Below are 21,072 nucleotides of genomic sequence, written 5' to 3'. Positions count from 1 at the left end.
ATTAAAAGTAATTAGCTTTATATTTCTTAAACTACATACATTTATCAAAGTTTTTATGAAGTTTCGAACATATTCATCCACTAGTTTTATTGTTGGAATGAAATATAGCAAGGCTTGCATTTTCTACTAAGAAAGTTATTCGCTGGTAATCATCGGGTTAACATAATACACTACAAATTTATATCAGTTCATGTAATTGTCAAGCAGAAACCCTGGATCAATATGACTATTATTTTTGAAACAAGCAGATGTTGTACATAGGTATAATCTAATACTTATCTGGAAATCTACGTGGACCCCATACTATCATTGACCATCACTATACATGCAGTTTGCCCTATACCATACAAAACAGTATTGTGGTAATCTCGTCATATATTAGTGGATAATGACTTGAATATAGGTGCATAATAAAACTCCATTTTTTTTATTTTATTTTTTTGATACACTGTTTGTATAAGGAATGGTTTAATACTACTTATTTGTATACTGAGAAACAATGTAATTTTGTAATTTCTTGATTTGTCAACATATTTCTTCTAGAATCTAGAATATATATATTTTTATGTTGTTCACATTGCTTGCTAACCCTAATGAAACTTGTAATGCAATTCGGTTTTGGATTTTCAACCCAAAGCTTACTATAATGGTATGTTTGTGCTGGGGTCTGGTTGGACCCCAGGTTTCCCACAGTTTAACTTTTCAACCGTGTGTTGATGAGGGTTAACACACAATATTTTCTGATAAAGTTTCAAATAAGTAGGTAAAAATATGTTTAACCCGATATAATTTTAAAAACTCCCATTATTTTGGTAAATTTCTACATAGAGAAGAGAAAGTGTGAGATCTGTATTAAGGATCAAATTTCTTAATCTTGCTTTTTGTGGAGTATTTATCTGTGGTTAATGAATACAATGAAGTAATGTAATCTGATTTATTCTAAAAATGAAAAAAGCCTGATTATATATTTTTAAATATCTGAATTTTCTTTACAAGATGAAACTAAATGAGATTATTTATAAGCACTGTAGTAAATAATATAAATTTTTATTTTGCAGAAGACAGTGAAGATTTAGATGGAGAATCTAATTCGTTACAAATTTTACAAGCTCAAAGGTCAGAACAAACAAGAAAGAGGTCAAAACCTGCAGATTCTGAAAACTTGTCTTATTGTGAAGAAAAACGAAAAAAAATTATAGATGAACCATCTCAACATTTACAAGGAACATTAGAGACTAAGAAAGATCATAAGTTACAAGTTGAAAGACCTATATCTAATACTAATAAAGATTCACAACCTATAGAATATAATAAGTTATTACCTGTACAAGATAAAAACCTGCAACTTACATATAGTGAAAGCTTACAAGCTACACTGGTTGAAAGGACACAGCATGCAGAAGGTGATAGGCTAGAACCTGCTGAAATAAAAGAAATTCAACCTGCAAAAGATCAAAAGATACAACCAACAAAAGGTGAAAGAGAAGGAATACAGCCTGCAGAAAGTGTTAGAGAAGGGGCTACTGAAATGGGGGGAATACAGACTGGAAAAGATGAAATGACACAACATTCAAAGGGTGAAAGAGAGGGAATACAGCCTACAGAAGGTGGTATAGAAGGGGCTATTGAAATTGAAGGAATACAGCCTGAAGAAGATGAAAGAAAAGAAGTACAGCCTACATGTAATGGAGTAGGGGCTAGTGAAATGGAAGGAATGCAGCTCAAAGAAGGTGAAATGATACAACCTGCAAAAGGTCAAAGAGAAAGAATACAGCCTGAAAAAGGTGAAAGAGAGGGAATACAGCCTGCAGCAAGTGATAGAATAGGGGCTACTGAAATGGAACGAATACAGCCTACAAAAGATAAACAGTTGCAAGCTTCAGTAAATACGAAGCTGGAAATCTCAGATACTGAAAGATTACATCCTTCAGAAAATATAACACTACAAACTATGAATAATACAAGCTCTCAGTCCCCGAATAGAAAGGGTTTACAACAGGCAAAAGGTATAAAGATACAGCCAACAAATAATGAAAACATTCAGTCTTTGCAAGGTGAAAGATTGTATTGTACACATGATGAAAAGTTGCAATATTCAGAAATTGAAAGGATGCAGTCTGGTGATAGTGGAAGATCAAACTCTAGTAAATATGAAAGGTTAGTCTATGAAAATACTTATTCCTCAGTCCTTTTCATTGATTTGGCTGATTGTTTTAGATCTTTTTATCATAATGAAGTAAAGAGTAAGACTTATAACATTTAGGATCTGACAGGTCATGTTTTTAAAGCATGTTTCTGGTTAGTATGACTATGATTTAGTTTTGCTTGGTCTCAGTTTTCACTTTATAAATATTGTAACTATTCTTGTTTAGATATTGACACATTCTATCCAATAAATTGTACATTCAAAAAATGGTTGACAGATCTTAGAATACATACCCTTCAAACAACATAAAGGAAATGAGAACAGAAGTTTGGATGTTCATGATTCCACAAAGTACTTATCTAATAATAAAGGCAGGAATCTGGGATCAGATTTCTCATAGCTTCAGTTTTCAATTCAGAGAAAAAAAAGACTACATTGATTATAATGGCCAACCGAATTCTGGCTGTATGATATTTTGTTAATGGTGAATACCTATTAGGGCTTTTGTATAAAAGATGTATAAGGATAGGTATGGATATATGTAATGGCTGAAAAGAAAGTCCATTGTTGACTTATTCCAGTAGCTTATTTTATAATTATCCACATCTGTAATAACTTTCGTGGTGGGCTCGTGCAATTTGCAGAAATTGAGCCATGAATTTCACTTGTACAACAAATACATGTGGTAACTGTGAATTCTATCCTCAAAAACTAGTAAGATTTCAATAAAGATCATAAGTATCTTGTACACAAATAATGATGATTTTATAATAAAGTGTTTTACTAAAAATTTATTATTTTACTATTGTAGTTACTCTCATTCATACTATTAACAAATTGAGTACAAAGTGATTTTTATTTTAAGTATAAAAATACTTTTCTTCATTTAATAGTTTCATATTTCATTTGCATAATCTCTAGAAATTTTTATATTTTATTTTTCATTTTCTCTACCATATCACTAACTCTAGCTATTATCAACAACATTCAATGCAATGAAATAATTAAAATTAGTAAATACAAAAAAATACATACCTTTTAATTTTTTGTAGAATAACTTTAAAGAGTTTTTGTTTGATAAATTCCTAATTTCATCTATTTTTCATTGCACATATATAGTTAATTTTATTTATTTTCCTTTCTTGTCTTTTACAACTTATTATTCATCTCACAACACAAGTCAACAGTGTTTTCGAGGCATATTACACTTCCTTTGGGAGACATGTGCAACCTTTTGGCAAAATATTTGTTTGGTGCACAATATCGTAAGCCTTGAGAATGGATGGGAAGTATGATATATATTTAAAAAATCGTTAAACCTTTTAGTTATGCATTTTAAAACATAATTAACTCAAATATAACAGTAAAATGTATCTCTAGCTATAACACATTTAGGTAAGAAACAACCATAAGTGCTATAGTCGATCAAGCACCCAACAATACTATAGTCAGTTTCATGTACTCTGTGACAAAGACTTGGTGCCAGTTTCAAAATAACCATTTTTGGTTTATTCTGTAAAATAAGCACTTTCTAATGGTTAAACACATATGTATGTAATGTCTACATGGAAGCAGTAAATCTCAAACAAATCTATTGAAGGTTTGCGTGACAGCTGTCAGGGGTTGAATTTTTTTTTTTTACTTGTCTTAACTGTATTCATTCAGAGTATTTTGAAAGGAACAAGTCAAATGATTATATAATCATCTTAGTGGCTATGTGTACGTCTACTCTATTACCATTGTAGTATTGAAGATTTCAGAGAACCAAAGCATAGATTTTTAATATCTTGTTGGTCATGTGACAATACATCTGAAGTTTTAAGTAGTTTTTAAAGGTTTATTTTGTAATAAAGGACTTAAAACTGAGATAAAATAAAACTTGGAATCATAACCCGCATTATAATATTAAATTTTGAATGTAACACAGTGACTTGTGCAGAAAAGCGTTTAAAGGGATAACACCATCTGTTGCCCTTGTAGAAATACTTTTATTTTATTTCATTACAGTTTCCACAGACATTATATTTAAAGTATAGATACAAACTACATTCCATCTTTAAAAGGAGATGAAGGTTAGATTACTCAAGGTTTTAGAGCTTCATAAACATTAATAATTGTTTTCTTAATGATTGCAAATAGTGAGATTTGGAGTTTCTTGAGAATTTATCTATGTTTATCAAACTAATTTATATACATAAGTGTTCTATTATTACATTTTACATTGAAAGCCAAAGACCTTGACTTGTTCCAGAAAATGATCATCCTGTGAAAGAAACTTGCTTTCTACATAATTGAAGATTGCTTGAATAGAAGAAAGTTAAAATTCAAAGATGGCCATGACTGTTAGCCAAACATATAATAGTTAATAACAATAGTTGATCCTCTGATATTTGTTCTACTCAACAACTCAATATATTTTAAAACTTTTAACAATAAACTCTTTCTACAGCAACAAAATGGCATGATATACAATGATATATTCTCTACATTAGTGGTTCTCAATCTTTTTTGGCTCAGGACCCATTTGTAAATATTGATGCCAGTCACAACCCAGTAATAGCTTTAGTGAAAATACCATCTGACTTACCAATTTATACTTACATAATAAATAAGCTATTATCAATTTTAAAAGTGTTCATAACTTCTTCACACATTTTGATGATCCAATTTTGGGTCCTGACCCATCTGTTGATAAATGCTACTTTACATGTATACTATTATTGTTTTTTGTTTACTGAATAATGTGTGGATGTGTCTTAGGATGCAATAAAGTAATATGTTAATCTGCCCAGACACTGTGCCAGTGAAGAGCTTCAGATGGCAGAATTGGATGACACAGAAACAATTCAACTGGTTCAACCCCATCCACTGAAGGCTTTGTTTTTCCCTGTTTTGTCTCTATTAAAGTAAGTGTTCATGTGTAATATACATTTAAACATTAAAAAAAATCTTTCTTTACAATTTCAGTGTATTGTGTTATAAACAAAAATACATTCCCAAAGAGATTTCTGAATACATTTTCATCTTATGTTACTAAAATTTTAGAGCTTCACAAATGTCCATAACTTTGTCTGTTTTTCTTAGTGGTTTCAGGGAATGGGACTTAAAGGATTTGACAGAAGACCAAGCGGTTTTCAGTTTTCTCTGGCATGCTGTGCAATTGGTGGTGAAATTTTCAGATAATGATATACATCTTTGTGACTTCGAACAAGAAACCACTGTATGTCGGAAAGTGTCTCATGTGAGCCTAAAATGTTGTGTAGAAGGTAGGTGTCATCATCTTGTAGATCAATGTTTAGTACTTAATAGTTTGTTTTAATCAGTAAGATTACTGGGGTAATTTTTATGATATACACATGTGAAATCTCCATTTTAAAGTGAAACAGTATAAAAGCATGTCATCTTTCGTATTTAGAACCAAATGAAGCTTTGATGCCTAATATTCTTTATAATTAACCTAATTGAGCTGATAAGAGTTGACATTGCTTGAGACTGCAGTTCTCAGTTGCCATGTTACAGATATCCTTACATAATTCGAGTTCAGTGTTTCTATTACACTAAAATACACTGATTTACAATATGACATCCCTTACAGGATATTATATTGTAAACTATCACAAAATTTCATATAATATTAGACAGTTTTACAAGACTGATAACCCTAAACATAATTTTTCAAGTTCAGTTTCATGTGTATTTTGTAAAGTTAGGTGTATTCAGACTTTTCATTGGTTATTTAGTGGAAACTTAGTAAGACACTGTCTTACTGACACCAGAGTAATCTTTTAAGAGTGTTTGTCATACAGATTTATACCCATAAGTATTCTTCATTGCATTTAAAGCCTCAGATATTGACTTGTTGCAGTAAATGCTCATCCTGTGAAAAAACTTGCTTTCTCCATCATTGAAGAAAGCTTGAATGAAGAAGAGTTAAAATACAAATATCCAACCACAGCTGACCTTCCTAAAGTAAGTACAACTTTACTATTGACACACAATGATAAATAAAAGGAACAATAAAATAACATAAACATTTTAGGTTACTGTAAAGTGATTTTTGAGTAAATAAAGACTGATTGTAGGGTAGCTCAGTATTATGTATATTTTTAGTTGTATTTCTCACATTAAGAAAAACAAAGTGCTAATTCATGCGTAATACAACACAACAACTAATGCTTGTATGCATTTCATATCAACTTAGATATAAAAGTGAAGTGTGATAAAACAGATCCATTTCACAAATCAGTATATAAGCTGTTCAGTGTGAGAGAGGCTTTGAGAGTAAATTGGATAAAAGTAAGTGTTGCTTCTACAAAACAAGTTAACGAAACAGTGATAACATTAAGTCATATCACTATGTTCATATATATTAGAACACCATCACCATCTTGCTCTCCTTTTTATTATTTTTTATTGTCAAAGAAAGACAAAAAGTGTGCACAGAACCCCCCCTCTAAAAAAATCCATAGTATAACGTTAATGATTTTCTTTCTTAAGAATAGGAAACCTAAAAAAATCTAGATTTAGCTCCTTTCATGTAAGGATAAAAAAGTAAAAGCAGGTCAAATGGAATATTCTGCTAGAAACAGCTATAGGTAATAGTCAGTACTGGAGTTGATGCAAACTTACTCCATTTCAAGATGCTATTGCATAACTAAGTAACACATTTAAGTAGCATTTTCAGTTACTTTGTGAGAAATAATTGAGAGTTTTCATGTAAAATGTATACAGGTTTTGGAAAGCAAAACATGATATACCAAGCATATACTTTGTATGAAGTCAATAAGCTTGTGATGGCTTTCAACAAATAAGTAAATGATTATAAACAGTTATTATGTTTGATTCAAAAAGATCTTTAACTTGGCCTTAGAACATAAAAGTTCATAAAAAAACCTTCAAATAATTTTTGTGGCCTTTTTTCTGAACATGATTGAAATGTACAGATAGGGAAGTGATAAAAGTAGTATCAGAATAAGTGAAATTTCCAGTTTCAGAAAAATAATAAAAGTTTCAACTTAATGTATGGAGAGAGAGAATAAACAGAGAGCAATATTTTTCTGTTATTTGAATGTTTAGCTAAACAAGTTGAAGTCTCAGGATGTAGATAAATTTTTCTAGAATAGTTAAAATTACATGACATTGATAAATTTTCTATATATATTTAATACAGATTGTGGGTGAATTGCAAAACTTTTAAATAATGAAAGAAGTGAAGATGTATGCTACAAGAATAAAAAGTTGCAAATCATGTAAAACTTGTTGCTAAATTTATCTATTCCATTAAATTCACAAAGCATACAGAAACTTGTTGATAGAAAATAAATGAAAATTAACTTATATTCTCTGTCACTCTGTATTTATAAGTTAACCATGTTTCAGTCTGTGTATGACATTAACAAGCAAAAGTTTGGGGAGATAATTATGACTCAGTAGCTATTTATATTTAATTAAACAAATCCTTCAACTCATAACTCTGAAGGGAAAGAAATACAGACTTTTCAAATGTCTACATATAGAACTCAAAGCAAAAATATCAGTTTTCTTAAAAGAAAGAGTGAAAAGTTTGGTTCTTATTAAAATTTTTAAAAAAATTAATTTTCTGTTTAATCAAATTTTAAGATATTTTGCAAGAATAATGAAGCCAAATATGTGAGTAGTTTTTTCTAGTGAACCTGTAGATTGAATATTGATGAATGATATAATGTTCTTCTTGTTCATTTTTATTTGTTGAAATATGATAAATTAATTTTTTTTTAGAAAGTACAAAAATGTCAATCAATTTTTAATCATAATTCTTTATAAACACAATTTTTTGCTTTTCTTCTAGCTGTTACAAGAAGTGTCTTCAACAGTATACAGAGCTCGTGTCCTTGTCTTAGACTGGCAGCATGTATCCATGAGGCATCAAACGTTTTTATTAAATAATAGGCAAGAACAGACCAGCTGTACCTATTAAAAAAATAATACAATGATTAAAACTTAGTGTGTTTGAATAGTCAGTAGATTTTATTTCAGGGTAGCAATCACAGAATTACCATAGAATATTACAGAAAATGACATTATGTAAAATTAAGTTTGTTAAATCAATTTGATTTCCACCAAGTAGTTAGTAAAGTGATTTATAATGTTTTGATAAAGTAGTGGTACTCTGATAATGTTAACTTACTGAGAAATTACGTGTTTCCAGTATTTAATTATTTTATTTTAATATTTTCATGGTGTTTAACAGTTTTATCTATACTTGTTTGTGTGTATAAATTTGATACTCAATGTTTCATTGTACTTTTTACTTATAGACTCTCTGTCAACATAGTCAATTTTGCCCAACATCTCAAGATGATCCTTACTTTCAACATTGAAACAGCAGTGTATCCATTCAAGGTTATTAAACCAGAGGTTCATGCAGTTGTGGGCTCCTTGAGGTAATGTTGCTCTGCTTTTAGTTAGATGAATATTAGTTCTACTAAAAGTTTTTACAATGCTTACTTAGAGTAAGGATCCTGGCTAGAGTTATAAACTGCTGGACTTAAAAATATGAACTCAAACCTTGTGGTTGATATCTGTGCACTTTGTGTAAAGTTTGTGACCGACCATTAAATGAAAGTTCCCTATAATCAAGTGTTCAGACTCATTTAGTGTCTGTTAAGGTAGGTTTAGTTCATGATGTGTGTATATAGAGATATATATCAAATGTCTGTATGCTTCCTACACATTTGCTATGTGATAATGGCCACTTTATTTCAATGGAATTGTATATATTTTTTTATAACCTGGAAGACATCAAGTTTTTGAACAATCATTTCTCTATAGGAAAGTTTCTGATTCCACCTCTTTATGGCAATTTTAATTTTTTGGGTGGGGATAAAATAAGCAAATGGCTTAGTTCATGGTGGTGTCACACTTGCAAGTAATCTCACCCCTTTCTTGTCTTTACTGTTGACTACTGCTATTTGTGCAATTAATATTTGTTCCCTTTATTCATTACCTGGAAGAGTTTTTGATCAATCTGATCTTGATGATCTGGTGTGTTGGTTGCCATATCCCTTTGTTATCATGGGGGACTTTAATTGACACAGTCAACTCTTGGAGCTATGCTGATAGCAATGCATAGGGACTATTGGGGGAACATTTTCTCTCTGATCCTGATCTATTCCTTTTCAATATTCTTAGTGAGGCATTTCCAGTATTGATCTGTCTATTTGTTCACCTCACTTTTTTTAATCTTTCTCTTGGAGTGTGGATTGTGTCTAAGTGGTAATAATTATTCATTGTGCAGTCGTTCACAGTAAACTTGGCTGCAGTCAATGCCATACTACTTGCATATCTAGTTGAAAGCTAAACAGTGCTGGCTGGTCTTCTTTCACTATTTTCTCTGAGCTTGATTCTGCCACTGCACATTTCTCACCTATTGATGCTTCAGTTGCCGTGACTGACCACATTATTCAAGCAGCTATTCACACCATTCCCAAAATCTACATACATTTGCCACAATATCCTTGTCTATGGTGCTTCTTAGCACAGAAGGTTCAGAAATGGGCCTGGGATATCTTTTGAATACATCCCACTCTTTATGGTCATTCAGCACTCTGGTGTCTAGGCAGATTAGACATCTTAGCCAGAAGGAATCTTGGATTAAGTTCACTTCCAGTATATCTTCCAATACCAGTACCTATGTCGTTTGGGATAAGTTTTGAAAGGTGAATGGGAAGTATACCTTCCATCCTCTTTTGATCTTGCATTCCAATGGAAAAGAAATGATCTACACAGTATTACTAACATCCTTGACAAATGCTTTTCTTATCATTCTAGCACATTCATCTCTTCCCCTGCCTTCTTGGCCATCAAGTCACATGCCAAAAAACATCATCATCTTGTTCAGCTGGGATAGTCTCTACGACTAAATGACTTTTTACTCTGATATAACTTAAAATTACTTTACATCAGCTTGGTAATACATCAGTTAGATCAGATGACATTCATTATGATATGCTATTCAGTCTTTATCTTGATCTTCTTCTGGTTTTTTTAAACTGTATTTGGCAGGAGGAGGATTCTCCAGATGCATAGCATAGAGCTGTTTTTATCCCTTTTTCTAAGCCTGGGAATAATCTCAAAGTTCCTTCTAATTGTGGACCTACATGCAAAAGTACCTGGCCCCAGTGACAGGAAAAGTTTAAGTTGATCTATCAATTTAAATTATTTCATGGGTTTTAAAAAGGTTAATTGTTTGCACTATTGGTTTCACTCAAAGCCAAAGTTCTGAGCTTTTATACCACCCACTGCAAAAAGTAATTGTTGAGCATTTCAGTCATGTTAAGAGCCACTCAACAATAACATATGGTAATAATGGCTGGAGACAGCTTGAATGGGTAATGAAGAAAAACTTTAATATAAGTTTAACATAACAGCAAATGTACAACGTTTTGACAAGGTTTTGTCATCATCAGGTACAAAACCTTGTCGAAATGTTGTACATTTGCTGTTATGTTAAACTTATATTAAAGTTTTTCTTCATTACCCATTCAAGCCGTCTCAAGCCATTATTCAATGCTTTTTTTTTATTATTTAACTAATTAATCTAATAAAAATCCAAGGTTTGATTCTTTGCAGAGATTTGTGTAGTTTGTGCTAAAACATGAATAATATTTAATCAAAAAGAAGATCAGATATACACTATACTGTATACAGCCACAATGACTGCATGATTACAAGCATTATTTGATGATTATACTTGTAAATGTTATTTCTACACACACACACTCACACTTGTGTGTATGTATTTACATACATACAGATGTTATTAACAGAGATAACATATTTTGAACCAGTCTTTCACCTAGTAAGTACATTTACCATATTTATTTGCTTTTGAAATAATACATTTATAATTTTGCTATGCTTAAACACAAATTTAATAATGCTATTTGAAGTTCTGACTTTAAATAGACATGACTGTAAATTTGATCTGTCTTCCAGTATGAAAATGCATTAATAGATTTCTAGTGGCTTACACTTATCTCTTTAAAAGTAATAAACTGTTTTTATACAAAAGAGAATTTAACATAATATGGGGTCAACAAAGCTTGATTGGTCCTTGAAGCCTGACGTTGCACTTGCATCAACTTTTAAGAGGAGTGAAAAATTTAAAGCCATCCTATATTTTTTGGGGGATTGTCAACTTCATTCTTAAAATTTTGTAAGGTGATGGCCTTCACCACAAGCAGCAATTAATTGTACAAGTCAATCCCCTTGTCAGAAAAATAAACTTATCTTAACTGAGCTTAGTTTGACTCTTTCCAAACCTGAAGCTTATGTACTTTCATTCTGTTGTTTTCATAACAGTGCAAAAAGGTATGAGAGACATGTATCCTATCAATTCTTTGGATGACTTTATAAACTTCAATAAGATCAACTCTTACTATTCTTTTCTGAAATGAAAATGAGATCTTGACATAATCCTGTAAAATATCCCTTCCATCCCAGGAATAATCCTAGTAGCTCTTCTCTGAACCCTTCCTATTATGTCATTATCCTTAGATAAGGAGATCAAAATTGTACCTAATACTTCAAGTGAGACATAACTAGTGATTTGTGTGGAGAGGCAGTTATGTCTTTTGACTTGATATCAATTTGTCTAGAAATATATCATAAAATTATCTTGGCTGAGTTAGCTTTACGACTAGCAACAGAATAATGCTTCAATGACTGGAGTGAATTATCCACCACTCTGCCAAGATCTTTTTCTTTAGTCATGCTATTTAGTGAATTTCCATCTATGTTAAACATTTGATCCAAATTATAACCCAAATGCATTCATAAATCTTCATATCTGTTGTTTCAACAACAAATACAGTAAGGCAATATCAAATTCAGTGCTAAAACAAATAGAATATATTTTGTGGTGTTTATAGTATGTCCAAGACAACTATTAGTCAAAATTTACCCATATATTCTGTTTAGAGAAAAGCTTTTTAATTAGAAACAAGTGTAGATGAATGTTTATGCACTGTTAAAGATGTTTGCATATAAAATAATTCATGATTCTTATTCAAAACTATAATTATCAATAACAGAAAAATAACAGTAATAAATACTATTAAAATTTCACAAAAAATACAAGATTTTAAAAATTTCATCAAAAATAATTAAGTTCTGAGTAGAAGTTTCAAAAGAATTCCAGTAATCAAACTTAAATTGCTGTTGCTCATTACTGGGTGCTGAATTTTTTTCACATACAAACATTTCCAATTAAAGTTTTTTAAACCCATATTTTTCTCTGATATTATATTTTTTCACATTGAAATATAGGTTTCAGATTACTTGTTAAACCTGTTCAAGTTCTTCTGAATACTAGTCTTTTCAATGGTTTTAGTTTTTTAAACTTAAGTATTATTAGCCAATGTTATTTAATCGACTTACTGGCAATGATTAATTAGTTTCAGTATATTGATGCAACTATCAATAATAATATGTATCATTTGTATTCCTTTTAGCTGTCATTGATAAAATTTTAACACTAAACTAATACTCCACAACTGTTAATTGTAGAGTGCCCAGACAAGGATATTAATCAAAGGAGGGAAGATTGTTAATGATGATTTAATGTTTGATGGAGATGTCTACCTGGAAGATGGAATTATCAAGTAAGCTTGAGTTAATGTATATACATGATTGTAATTTCATATGAATTAATGTTGAAATATTTGTACTGTAATACAAATGTTATTATTTGTGTTGAATCATTTCTAGACTTCACCTGTCTGTATTGTAGGTGTAGATAATGTTTCAGTTTCTATGCTGAGACATAATGTATGTGTAGTCTGCAAAACTTTGTCTTTATTCAGCATTTAGAAAGAGGCCATGACTGATTGCTTATCACCACATTTATTTGCATGAGTGTATGAAGAGGGAAGTGCATCACACCTCATAAATTCAAACTGTATCTATATAAAATATGGAAAAAAAACAACAACCTCAGTACCATGAAAATGCATATTTTTTAGTTGAAATTATAATAGTTTTCCAAGGAGGACATGCCTTCAAATTATGGCTTCACCTTTATTTCCTTTTTACTCCAAAGTTGCATTCCCCTTTTATAGATTTCTGCCTATGTCCTTCATTATATTATAACTTGCTACAGTGAAACATCAACAAGAAATAAACAGTAAAATATACTTTTATCAAAGAACAGTCATAGCTATTATACTGAGCTCTAAGTAAAGATTACAAAGGCCTGTGATGGTTTTACTGCCTTGAAATTTTTACATGCTCTACAGTAATTCCTGTACACTGAATCTGAAAAGGATATCAATTTTTCTCAATCACATACAGATTTTTTCACAAAATGTTATATGTACTTTTACATAAGTGAATCATTTTCATTGAAATTGGGTCACATCTTGTTTTGCTTAAAACGTTGGCAACCGCTGGCTATAGATTTTTCTAGAATAATTGTGACGTGAGAAATGCACCACTAGTATATAAACGGTTAACAGGCTAAGTATTATTCATGTTGACAAATGGATACTAAGGTAGTAATGAAACTATGACTGCTTTGTCAGGATTTTTTTATTCTAACGCTTGTAGTCAAAACGTTGAGAATAAAAAGATCCTGATATAGTGTTCATTGTATCATGGTTAATAGGCCACGTGACGTGTCATTTCTGCATAGTATTTGTTTTTGTGCGTGCACTTGGACATTTTTTTTTTATTTCAATATTATTTATTCATCACTATGGCAACAAGAGGCTGTGTAAATGACCCATACATATTCTGTTATATTTATGGTAAATTTGTTGTAAAGAAACACAAGCAAAACATTACAGAATTTGTCAAAAAAGCATTGACACAAAGAAAGTTCTATTACCTCTACTTCACATAAAACTATGTTTGATGAAGCAGTTTGTAAAGCCCTTACACAAAGATGGCGACTGTTTCAAGTATCTATGTGAGCAATACCCAGCTCTTTTCAGATGCGAAACTTAAAGAAGGGATTTTTGTTGGGCCTCAGAATATGAAATTGACTTCAGATGAACAATTCGAAAGGACAATGAGGAAAGTTGAAAAAGAAGCATGTATTGTCTTTAAAGATGTTGTTGACAAATGTTTAGAAAACAACGACGACCCAAACTGCAAAAATATTGTGAATAACATGCTCAATAAATTCAAAGAGTTGGGTTGTAACATGAACTTGAAAGTTCATTTCTTACACTCACATATTGACTATTTCCCTGAAAATCTCGGTGCCATCTGCAATGAAAAAGGGGAAAGGTTTCATCAAAACATCAGGGAAATGGAGAGGAGGTATCATGGAAGGTGGAACATCTGGAAGATGGCTGATTACTGCTGGTCCTTGAAACGAGATGCTCCAGATGCAATACATAAAAGAAAGACCACAGTACGTGATTTGTAAAAAAATGTACATTTCACACAAAAAATCAGTTGAATGAGGATGCATATTCATTTGACATCAATGTTCTTCCATTTTCTTTAGTTGGTTTGTATTTTTGTTAACAAACATAATAACAAAAAATGTTCATTGTGGTAAACGAAATAATTTGATCTAAGTAAGAGTGTATTTTTTCTTTACAACTGTGAAAAATCCTTACGTGATAGAAAAAAAACTATTATTTTCGAAATCTGCATAGCTGAATTGTGAAAAATCCATTATTAAAACCAAAACAACTTTTATGAAGTCTAAATTTGCAGGCCAGTGTTATTTGTATTATTCACTGCATGAATTAACAAGATGAAATAAGCATGTAAGTCATCTTGATACATAATATGTGGAATTTTTATTTTAGGTCAAATTTCAAATAACTTACTATTCTAGTCTTTTTCTTTAATGGAGAATGTATTGTAATATGAAGTTTGGCAGTGAAAATCCATCCCATTTTACCTTAACAGACTTGCATATGACAAGTACAATGTGAAAAATGAATGAATGAATCTTCCCTTGATTGGTTTTAGGTCTTAAAGATGTGGAAGGGTCAGATGCATTTGACCTCTTCATCCACAAAATGAAGAACAAATTAATGTATTGAAGGTTGAAATGATTTTTGTTCCTGCAACTTTGTTATTCATATTTTAATTTAACTTGCATTTAAAACTTGTAGGATTATCAGACTTAACAATTATATAAATGTATGTGAAAATCCTTTGTTTACTGTTTTAATATGATGTAGCCATAAATGTGTAAATGTTTTTCTGTTTCACTTACCTCTTGTTTAGACAAGTTGGAAAAGATCTTATCATTCCTGGAGGCACCAGAACTATTGATGCCAAAGGGAAACTAATTATCCCAGGTAAGTTGTTGCTGTATAGATAATTATGAATGTACTATAAAACCTTAAATAATTAATTTACTTAAAAATTGTACATCAAATTTTTTTATTATAGTGCCATATGTGCATGTGGTAAAGTTATTTTAGCTTTATATATGTATTTAATAATATTAAAAACATTTAAAAAGGCAAATAAGCAATAATGCTAGGTAGAAATTGTCTCTGTCTTTTCATATTCTGTAGGTAATTGTTCTTGATGAGTAAGGAAGTGTTATATTTTTTTAGTTGAAGATTCATAAGGTAGGTATATTGATGGCTTTGTTTCTGGTTGTTGCTTACATGGCATAAAAATTTCAGGGTATATTGGAGAGGATAGGTAATTTGGTGGCTTAATTAACTTGTAAGCATGGTTTCCAATGTTCATTTACATTAATGGCTAATTTATTTAAAATTTTGTGATTATACCTTTGCACCATGCTGTTGGAAGATGGAAGAAGGGCTGGTGTTCATGTCTTTTTTTTATTCCAAGGATATGATATATTTCTACAAACATGGACAGTTCAAAATTCCAATAGGGTAACTTACCTATTCTTGTTCAGTGCTGCCATTTATATAAAAAATCTGTTTTAACATGCCACAAACCTTGAGCTCCCACATACCTCACAATCAATGTGATTCAACTGTGTCTCACTTGTAAATTCTCATGCAAAAAACCCTTCAACAATAGGAGTGCAACACATCCTCCTGATGCATGTGACTCTCTCTATTCAATTCTACCAAATTTTCACTTTTTGTATGGCAGAGCTATTGTCCTGATGTTTTTGTTTGTGCCCCTCTTCCTACATTTTTTTAAAACTTCATTCGAAGTGGAAATATTTTTCAACGTTTTTTTCTTCCTTACTTTAACAATTTTAAATGACCACTTACCTTTATTTTTCTTCCATTTTCGGTTTTCACTGAAATTTATGTTTCCACTTCGAAAGTAATATCATTTACTTTCAGCACACTTAAGCTTCAGGTGGCAGTACTCAGCAGAAGAATTGTGGCTTTCATACGTTGAGAGATTGATCTTTATATGAGTTTACCTTTGTCAGGTCTCGAGTTTGGGAGCCCACACATTTTGAATATGGTCTACCAACTTTGGACAGATAAACTGTTATACTGTTCAAGATTTTTGAATATTTTTTGATATTTTGTTGTTATATGGGTTCAAGAACATGAGTTTAGTTGGAGTTGTAAATACTTATTGTAAGGTTAGGGTTTTCATTTAGAGCTTAGTGATATCCTTTGTACTGCAATGCTGGATTAGACTTAACATGTATCTTTGTTATTTTAGGCTTACCTGTAATTCATTTTACTGGTAAGTCTTAAATTAGGTTAAATGTAATTTTCTTCAACAGTTCCTTCTAATACATTTTTTGTCAATACATATGTACTTAGTTTTACAATATAAATACTATTTCATTTTCATAATTATTTATATTTTTTTACTTTTTACAATTTGGTTTGTGAGGACCCCTAAGGTCGGGGTTTGCTGAACCTGTTTGAGACAGTGTAGATTTTGACATTTTTCCTCCACCTGCTTATGCCTTGCCTTCCCAGACTTCTCCTGTGGAGTTTGCTATGCCTACCTCAGCCCTTTTTTAGACACATTTCATGTTATAATATACAACCAATGGACGAACACTTGGAGGTAGTACTGATAAATAATGGGAAGGTGCTGGACATGAAACATGAAGAAAGATTGTAATGGCTTAGAATGAGACAAACAAGCAACCAAAAAACAAAAAAACCTGATGAAGCCTCACAGAAGTAACCCCCCCCAAAAAAAAATAGACCAGTGAAGAAAAAGAGCCAGCCATAAGATCCAAGTAGATGTGGATAGTAAACAAAATTGGTACAAGACAGTGTCCCATCCCAGAAGATCCTAAAGAAGCCACATGTATAGGGAAAGAGCCAAAAATGGTAATCACCCCAACGTGGAGGTAAGGGAGGGGGGAGTATTTCACGAAAAATTCCCAAGGATCAGGTGGAACCTCAGAAAGGAGATGCGATGCTGATTGTAGTTCTGCCTCAATCACTTCTTTCACATTTTACTATATTGTTCGTTATCACACTCTGGTGGGCCATTTCTCCAGGACTGATGATGCCCAAAGTAGACATTTCATATTGTTATATCCACGGTCCTATTTTTAATCCCCCATGATGCTATCTTAGGTTTGTTCACCACAGTGTTGGGTACCAGTTTCACATGTTACTTTTTGACTTTGTTTTGGATCCATCAGTCTTTTGTTGGGTGTTTAGTTTCACCAGACTTCAGCATGATGAGGGATTGTAGTTACACCACACCTTGGTCGTCTGGCTTCTGTTAGGTCATTCTGTACTGGAGTTGTCACAATATACTCATCTGCTTCTTACCCACACAGCTCGTGAGGTTGAATTTTCAAGTTGAAGAAGTCTTTTTCATTACCTACTTAACATTGTCTTTTGGGGGTGTCTTTTTCAACACCCTACTCCTTCGGTCCCATCCTTCTCCTCCTTGACTGCTTTTGATAGAGCTTTCAGTCATTCACATCATTACTGTTAACTATCTTACTGCTAGTGAAGTTCTGTTGCATTGAGGGATGTGACCTTCTATGGAAGCACTTATCTCCTTGGGTCTAGTCCATACACAATCTCTTCAGGGGATACTACACAACCCATGGAATCTTGATAGGTTCCTTAGGATTCCAGTTGTAACTTTCCTCTTTTCCTCTTCAATGATGTATGTCGTTGGTTGATTAAAGCTCCCACTTCATACCCTCCTTGTCCAGATTTGTTTCTCTTTCCTGATGCTTACCTCCAAGGTTGGGGGGTCATGGGTCAATCAGCATTAGTCTTCAGGATAATAGTATTACGGCCAAAAGGTCTTACCATGCCCTGGAACTTCCACAGTCCACCATGCTTTGGTTCACTTTCTTCCTCTTGTCAGGATTCGACTAATGATGATCCATTCCAACAATTCAATGTTGGTAGCTTACATCATTCACCAAGGAGGCACCCATTCTAGTTTCCTTTGTGGTCAATCTTGGATCTCCTTTTTTTATAAAGTAAAGTCAAACAATTGTGTGACCAAATCGCAAGATACGACAATAAAACAATACTAATACTAGTTCCCTTTGTGGTTGATCTTGGATCTCCTTTTTTCATAAAGTAAAGTCAAACAATTGTGTGACCAAATCGCAAGATACGACAATAAAACAATACTAAGAGACTGGCTTAAGTGAGTAAAATGTAAACAGAGCTTAAGAAATTCTTATTATTTTATTACACTTACTAAAGTATTCCTTCTAAAATGTTGTATTATAGTTGAATGAAAACGAATTCCTTAATGGTTGGATTGAGAAATTGTTCAAACAATATATAGAATATGGAACTTGTGTAAAATTGTAGGATAGTGAACTGTGAAAAATTCTAAGCTTGAAATATCAAATATGACTTGAGAAGCTATTATGTATTCTTATCTGAAGCATAAACAAAAACTGGTCCTTTAAGAAATTCAATGGGATTCGTAATTCTTACTGATGAAGTATTTGATGTGAAATATAAGGATGAAATTTATGATTTTAGTAATTGATATTTGTTTAAGAAAAAGTTTTATTGGAAACATTTGGAGCTTCAAGAAACTAAAGCTTGCAATCTGGATCATATTCATCATAAAATTAAAAAAACAAAAACAAATTGACTAAAATTTTAGTAAAGGTTTTAAAAGATGCTAGTACTTAATTTCCAATTAATAATGCTTAAAAGTTTAAAAGATTATTATCTGGAGAAAATTATAGTCTGATTGTTGAGATCATTCATAATATTGTATAAAGCTGGTAGTTAATAAATAATTGTCAAGCTGATTTGAAAAATGTAAGAGTTTTCTTGTTTAGTATTCTACGTGAAGAAACCTTGGTTGACATACATCCTGTCATTCAGAAAAATTTTGATAAGGTTACACACAACAGGAGAATTAAAAAGCTACATGTTTTTAGTATCAGTAAAGAAAGTTAAAAGTTGACCTAAATTTGGCTTTATTTTTAATAATTGATGGAAGAAATCTAAAATAAGTAATAAATTGGCATTTTTTTTTATTTAAGAATGTCACTAATGGGTTCTTAAGTGTATGTTTATAAGACATTTTCGATGACGAGGAACCCACTTTGAGACTAATAATGGTTGGAGATGGCATGAATGGGTAATGAAGAAAAACTTTAATATAAGTTTAACATAACAGAAAATGTACAACATTTCGACAAGGTTTTGTCATCATCAGGTTTTTATTTACTTCACAGTAAGTTAAGAATTAGGAGTAATAAATCACAGTTCTCTGTCTTTGTTCTGTGTGGTCACGTGCAGAAAGCTTCTCACCCCAGTAACTGACATGAACAAACAGGAAAAGTGTGAGCTGGCCAGTATGTGTGAAGACATGCATGTTTACTGTGAATAAAAATTTTGTTTATTTATTCACTTCTGTTTGTTTCTTTCCTTTACTGTCTATGTTTAATTTATTCTTAGCATAACTTTGATGTAATGTGCATTTTCTGGATGCTTTAGAACTTATTTGTCGATGTCATTGCATCTGAATACCACACATGCATAAATAGAACTGACTAGTAATTTTTAAGAAAATAGAATTACATGGGACATGTTTGAAAGAAGAACAGCTTTTAACATTGAAGTAAGAAACAAAATTGGTCAGAATTAAAAATTGTACATTATAATATTTGTTTTTGTTTTAGGTGGCATTGATACCCACACTCACTTTCAACTTCCTTTCATGGGTACTAGAGCAGCTGATGATTTTTATCATGGAACAAAGGCTGCATTAGCTGGAGGAACTACCATGATAAGTATGTATAAAATAATATCTTTTGATTAAATTGGTAGAATTATGTATAATGTGATAATTTTCAGAAGGGCTAAAATATTTACATTGGAGATCCTGATGATATCAGAAATAAATTAATGCATTATGAAAAGGCTCAGAGCTCAACCAAAAAGACTAAACAAAAAACTTCAATCACAGAAATGTATATATGTAACACAGAAATTAACAATGGTATTACTTCAAAACTAATGGACAAATTGTGGTCATAAATGTAATACCAGAATTGGAGAAGAATCAACTTGAAGAGAAAAATTTTCCACATCCTTCTCAGTGTTTGAAATAAGGTTTATAGACTGGGACAACCTTCAGGCCAATTAGGGTTGTTTGCAATAAATGGTAGTTTTCAATACTTGAGTTAGCAAGTTAGTTAACTAATGAAAATTAGAAACTTGATGCTGTGTTGTCCTAAATCAGATATCCCATTAGAAAATTTGTTAGTTGAAAGAAAATTATGATTTTTTTGAGGCATGTCATGAACATAACATGACCCCTTTCTTTTCCCCATACTTCAGCCACACTTGGCTACTTTGCCAAGAACTTTAGAAAGTTCTTTTGCATTTGTTTTGGTTGTATTCAAGATTAGCTTCTTTCTTTAAAGACTTCATGCCTACTTTGTCTTGATCTTGTAACTTCTGTATTGTTAGCCAGGCATGGGTGAAAGGTCAATATAATAAAAATAATAAATATATATATAAATGTGCAATGTTATGAGATTTAAGCTGTTTCAT

The 21,072-nt window shown here is 31.6% G+C and overlaps 1 protein-coding gene and 1 long non-coding RNA gene across 2 annotated transcripts in view; both read left to right on the top strand.

Moving 5' to 3' along the window:
- Window positions 1-21,072, top strand: part of LOC106466110 — a 40,256-nt gene that overhangs the window by 16,789 nt on the left and 2,395 nt on the right. Inside the window, exons 5-10 of the mRNA XM_022394071.1 lie at window positions 1,059-2,157; window positions 4,939-5,052; window positions 5,231-5,412; window positions 6,012-6,115; window positions 7,974-8,074; window positions 8,443-8,568. Of these exons, the coding sequence (XP_022249779.1) occupies window positions 1,059-2,157; window positions 4,939-5,052; window positions 5,231-5,412; window positions 6,012-6,115; window positions 7,974-8,074; window positions 8,443-8,568 (1,726 nt within the window). The remainder of the gene's footprint in view (window positions 1-1,058; window positions 2,158-4,938; window positions 5,053-5,230; window positions 5,413-6,011; window positions 6,116-7,973; window positions 8,075-8,442; window positions 8,569-21,072) is intronic.
- On the top strand, window positions 12,673-20,306 carry LOC106466112. The gene is made up of 3 exons (XR_001291248.2): window positions 12,673-12,789; window positions 15,377-15,450; window positions 20,196-20,306. It is a non-coding gene; the product is annotated as an uncharacterized LOC106466112 (long non-coding RNA).

The sequence above is a fragment of the Limulus polyphemus genome, unplaced genomic scaffold (assembly GCF_000517525.1).
Source record: "Limulus polyphemus unplaced genomic scaffold, Limulus_polyphemus-2.1.2 Scaffold2155, whole genome shotgun sequence".
Taxonomy (NCBI): domain Eukaryota; kingdom Metazoa; phylum Arthropoda; class Merostomata; order Xiphosura; family Limulidae; genus Limulus; species Limulus polyphemus.
This window is presented reverse-complemented; position numbering and strand designations above follow the sequence as displayed.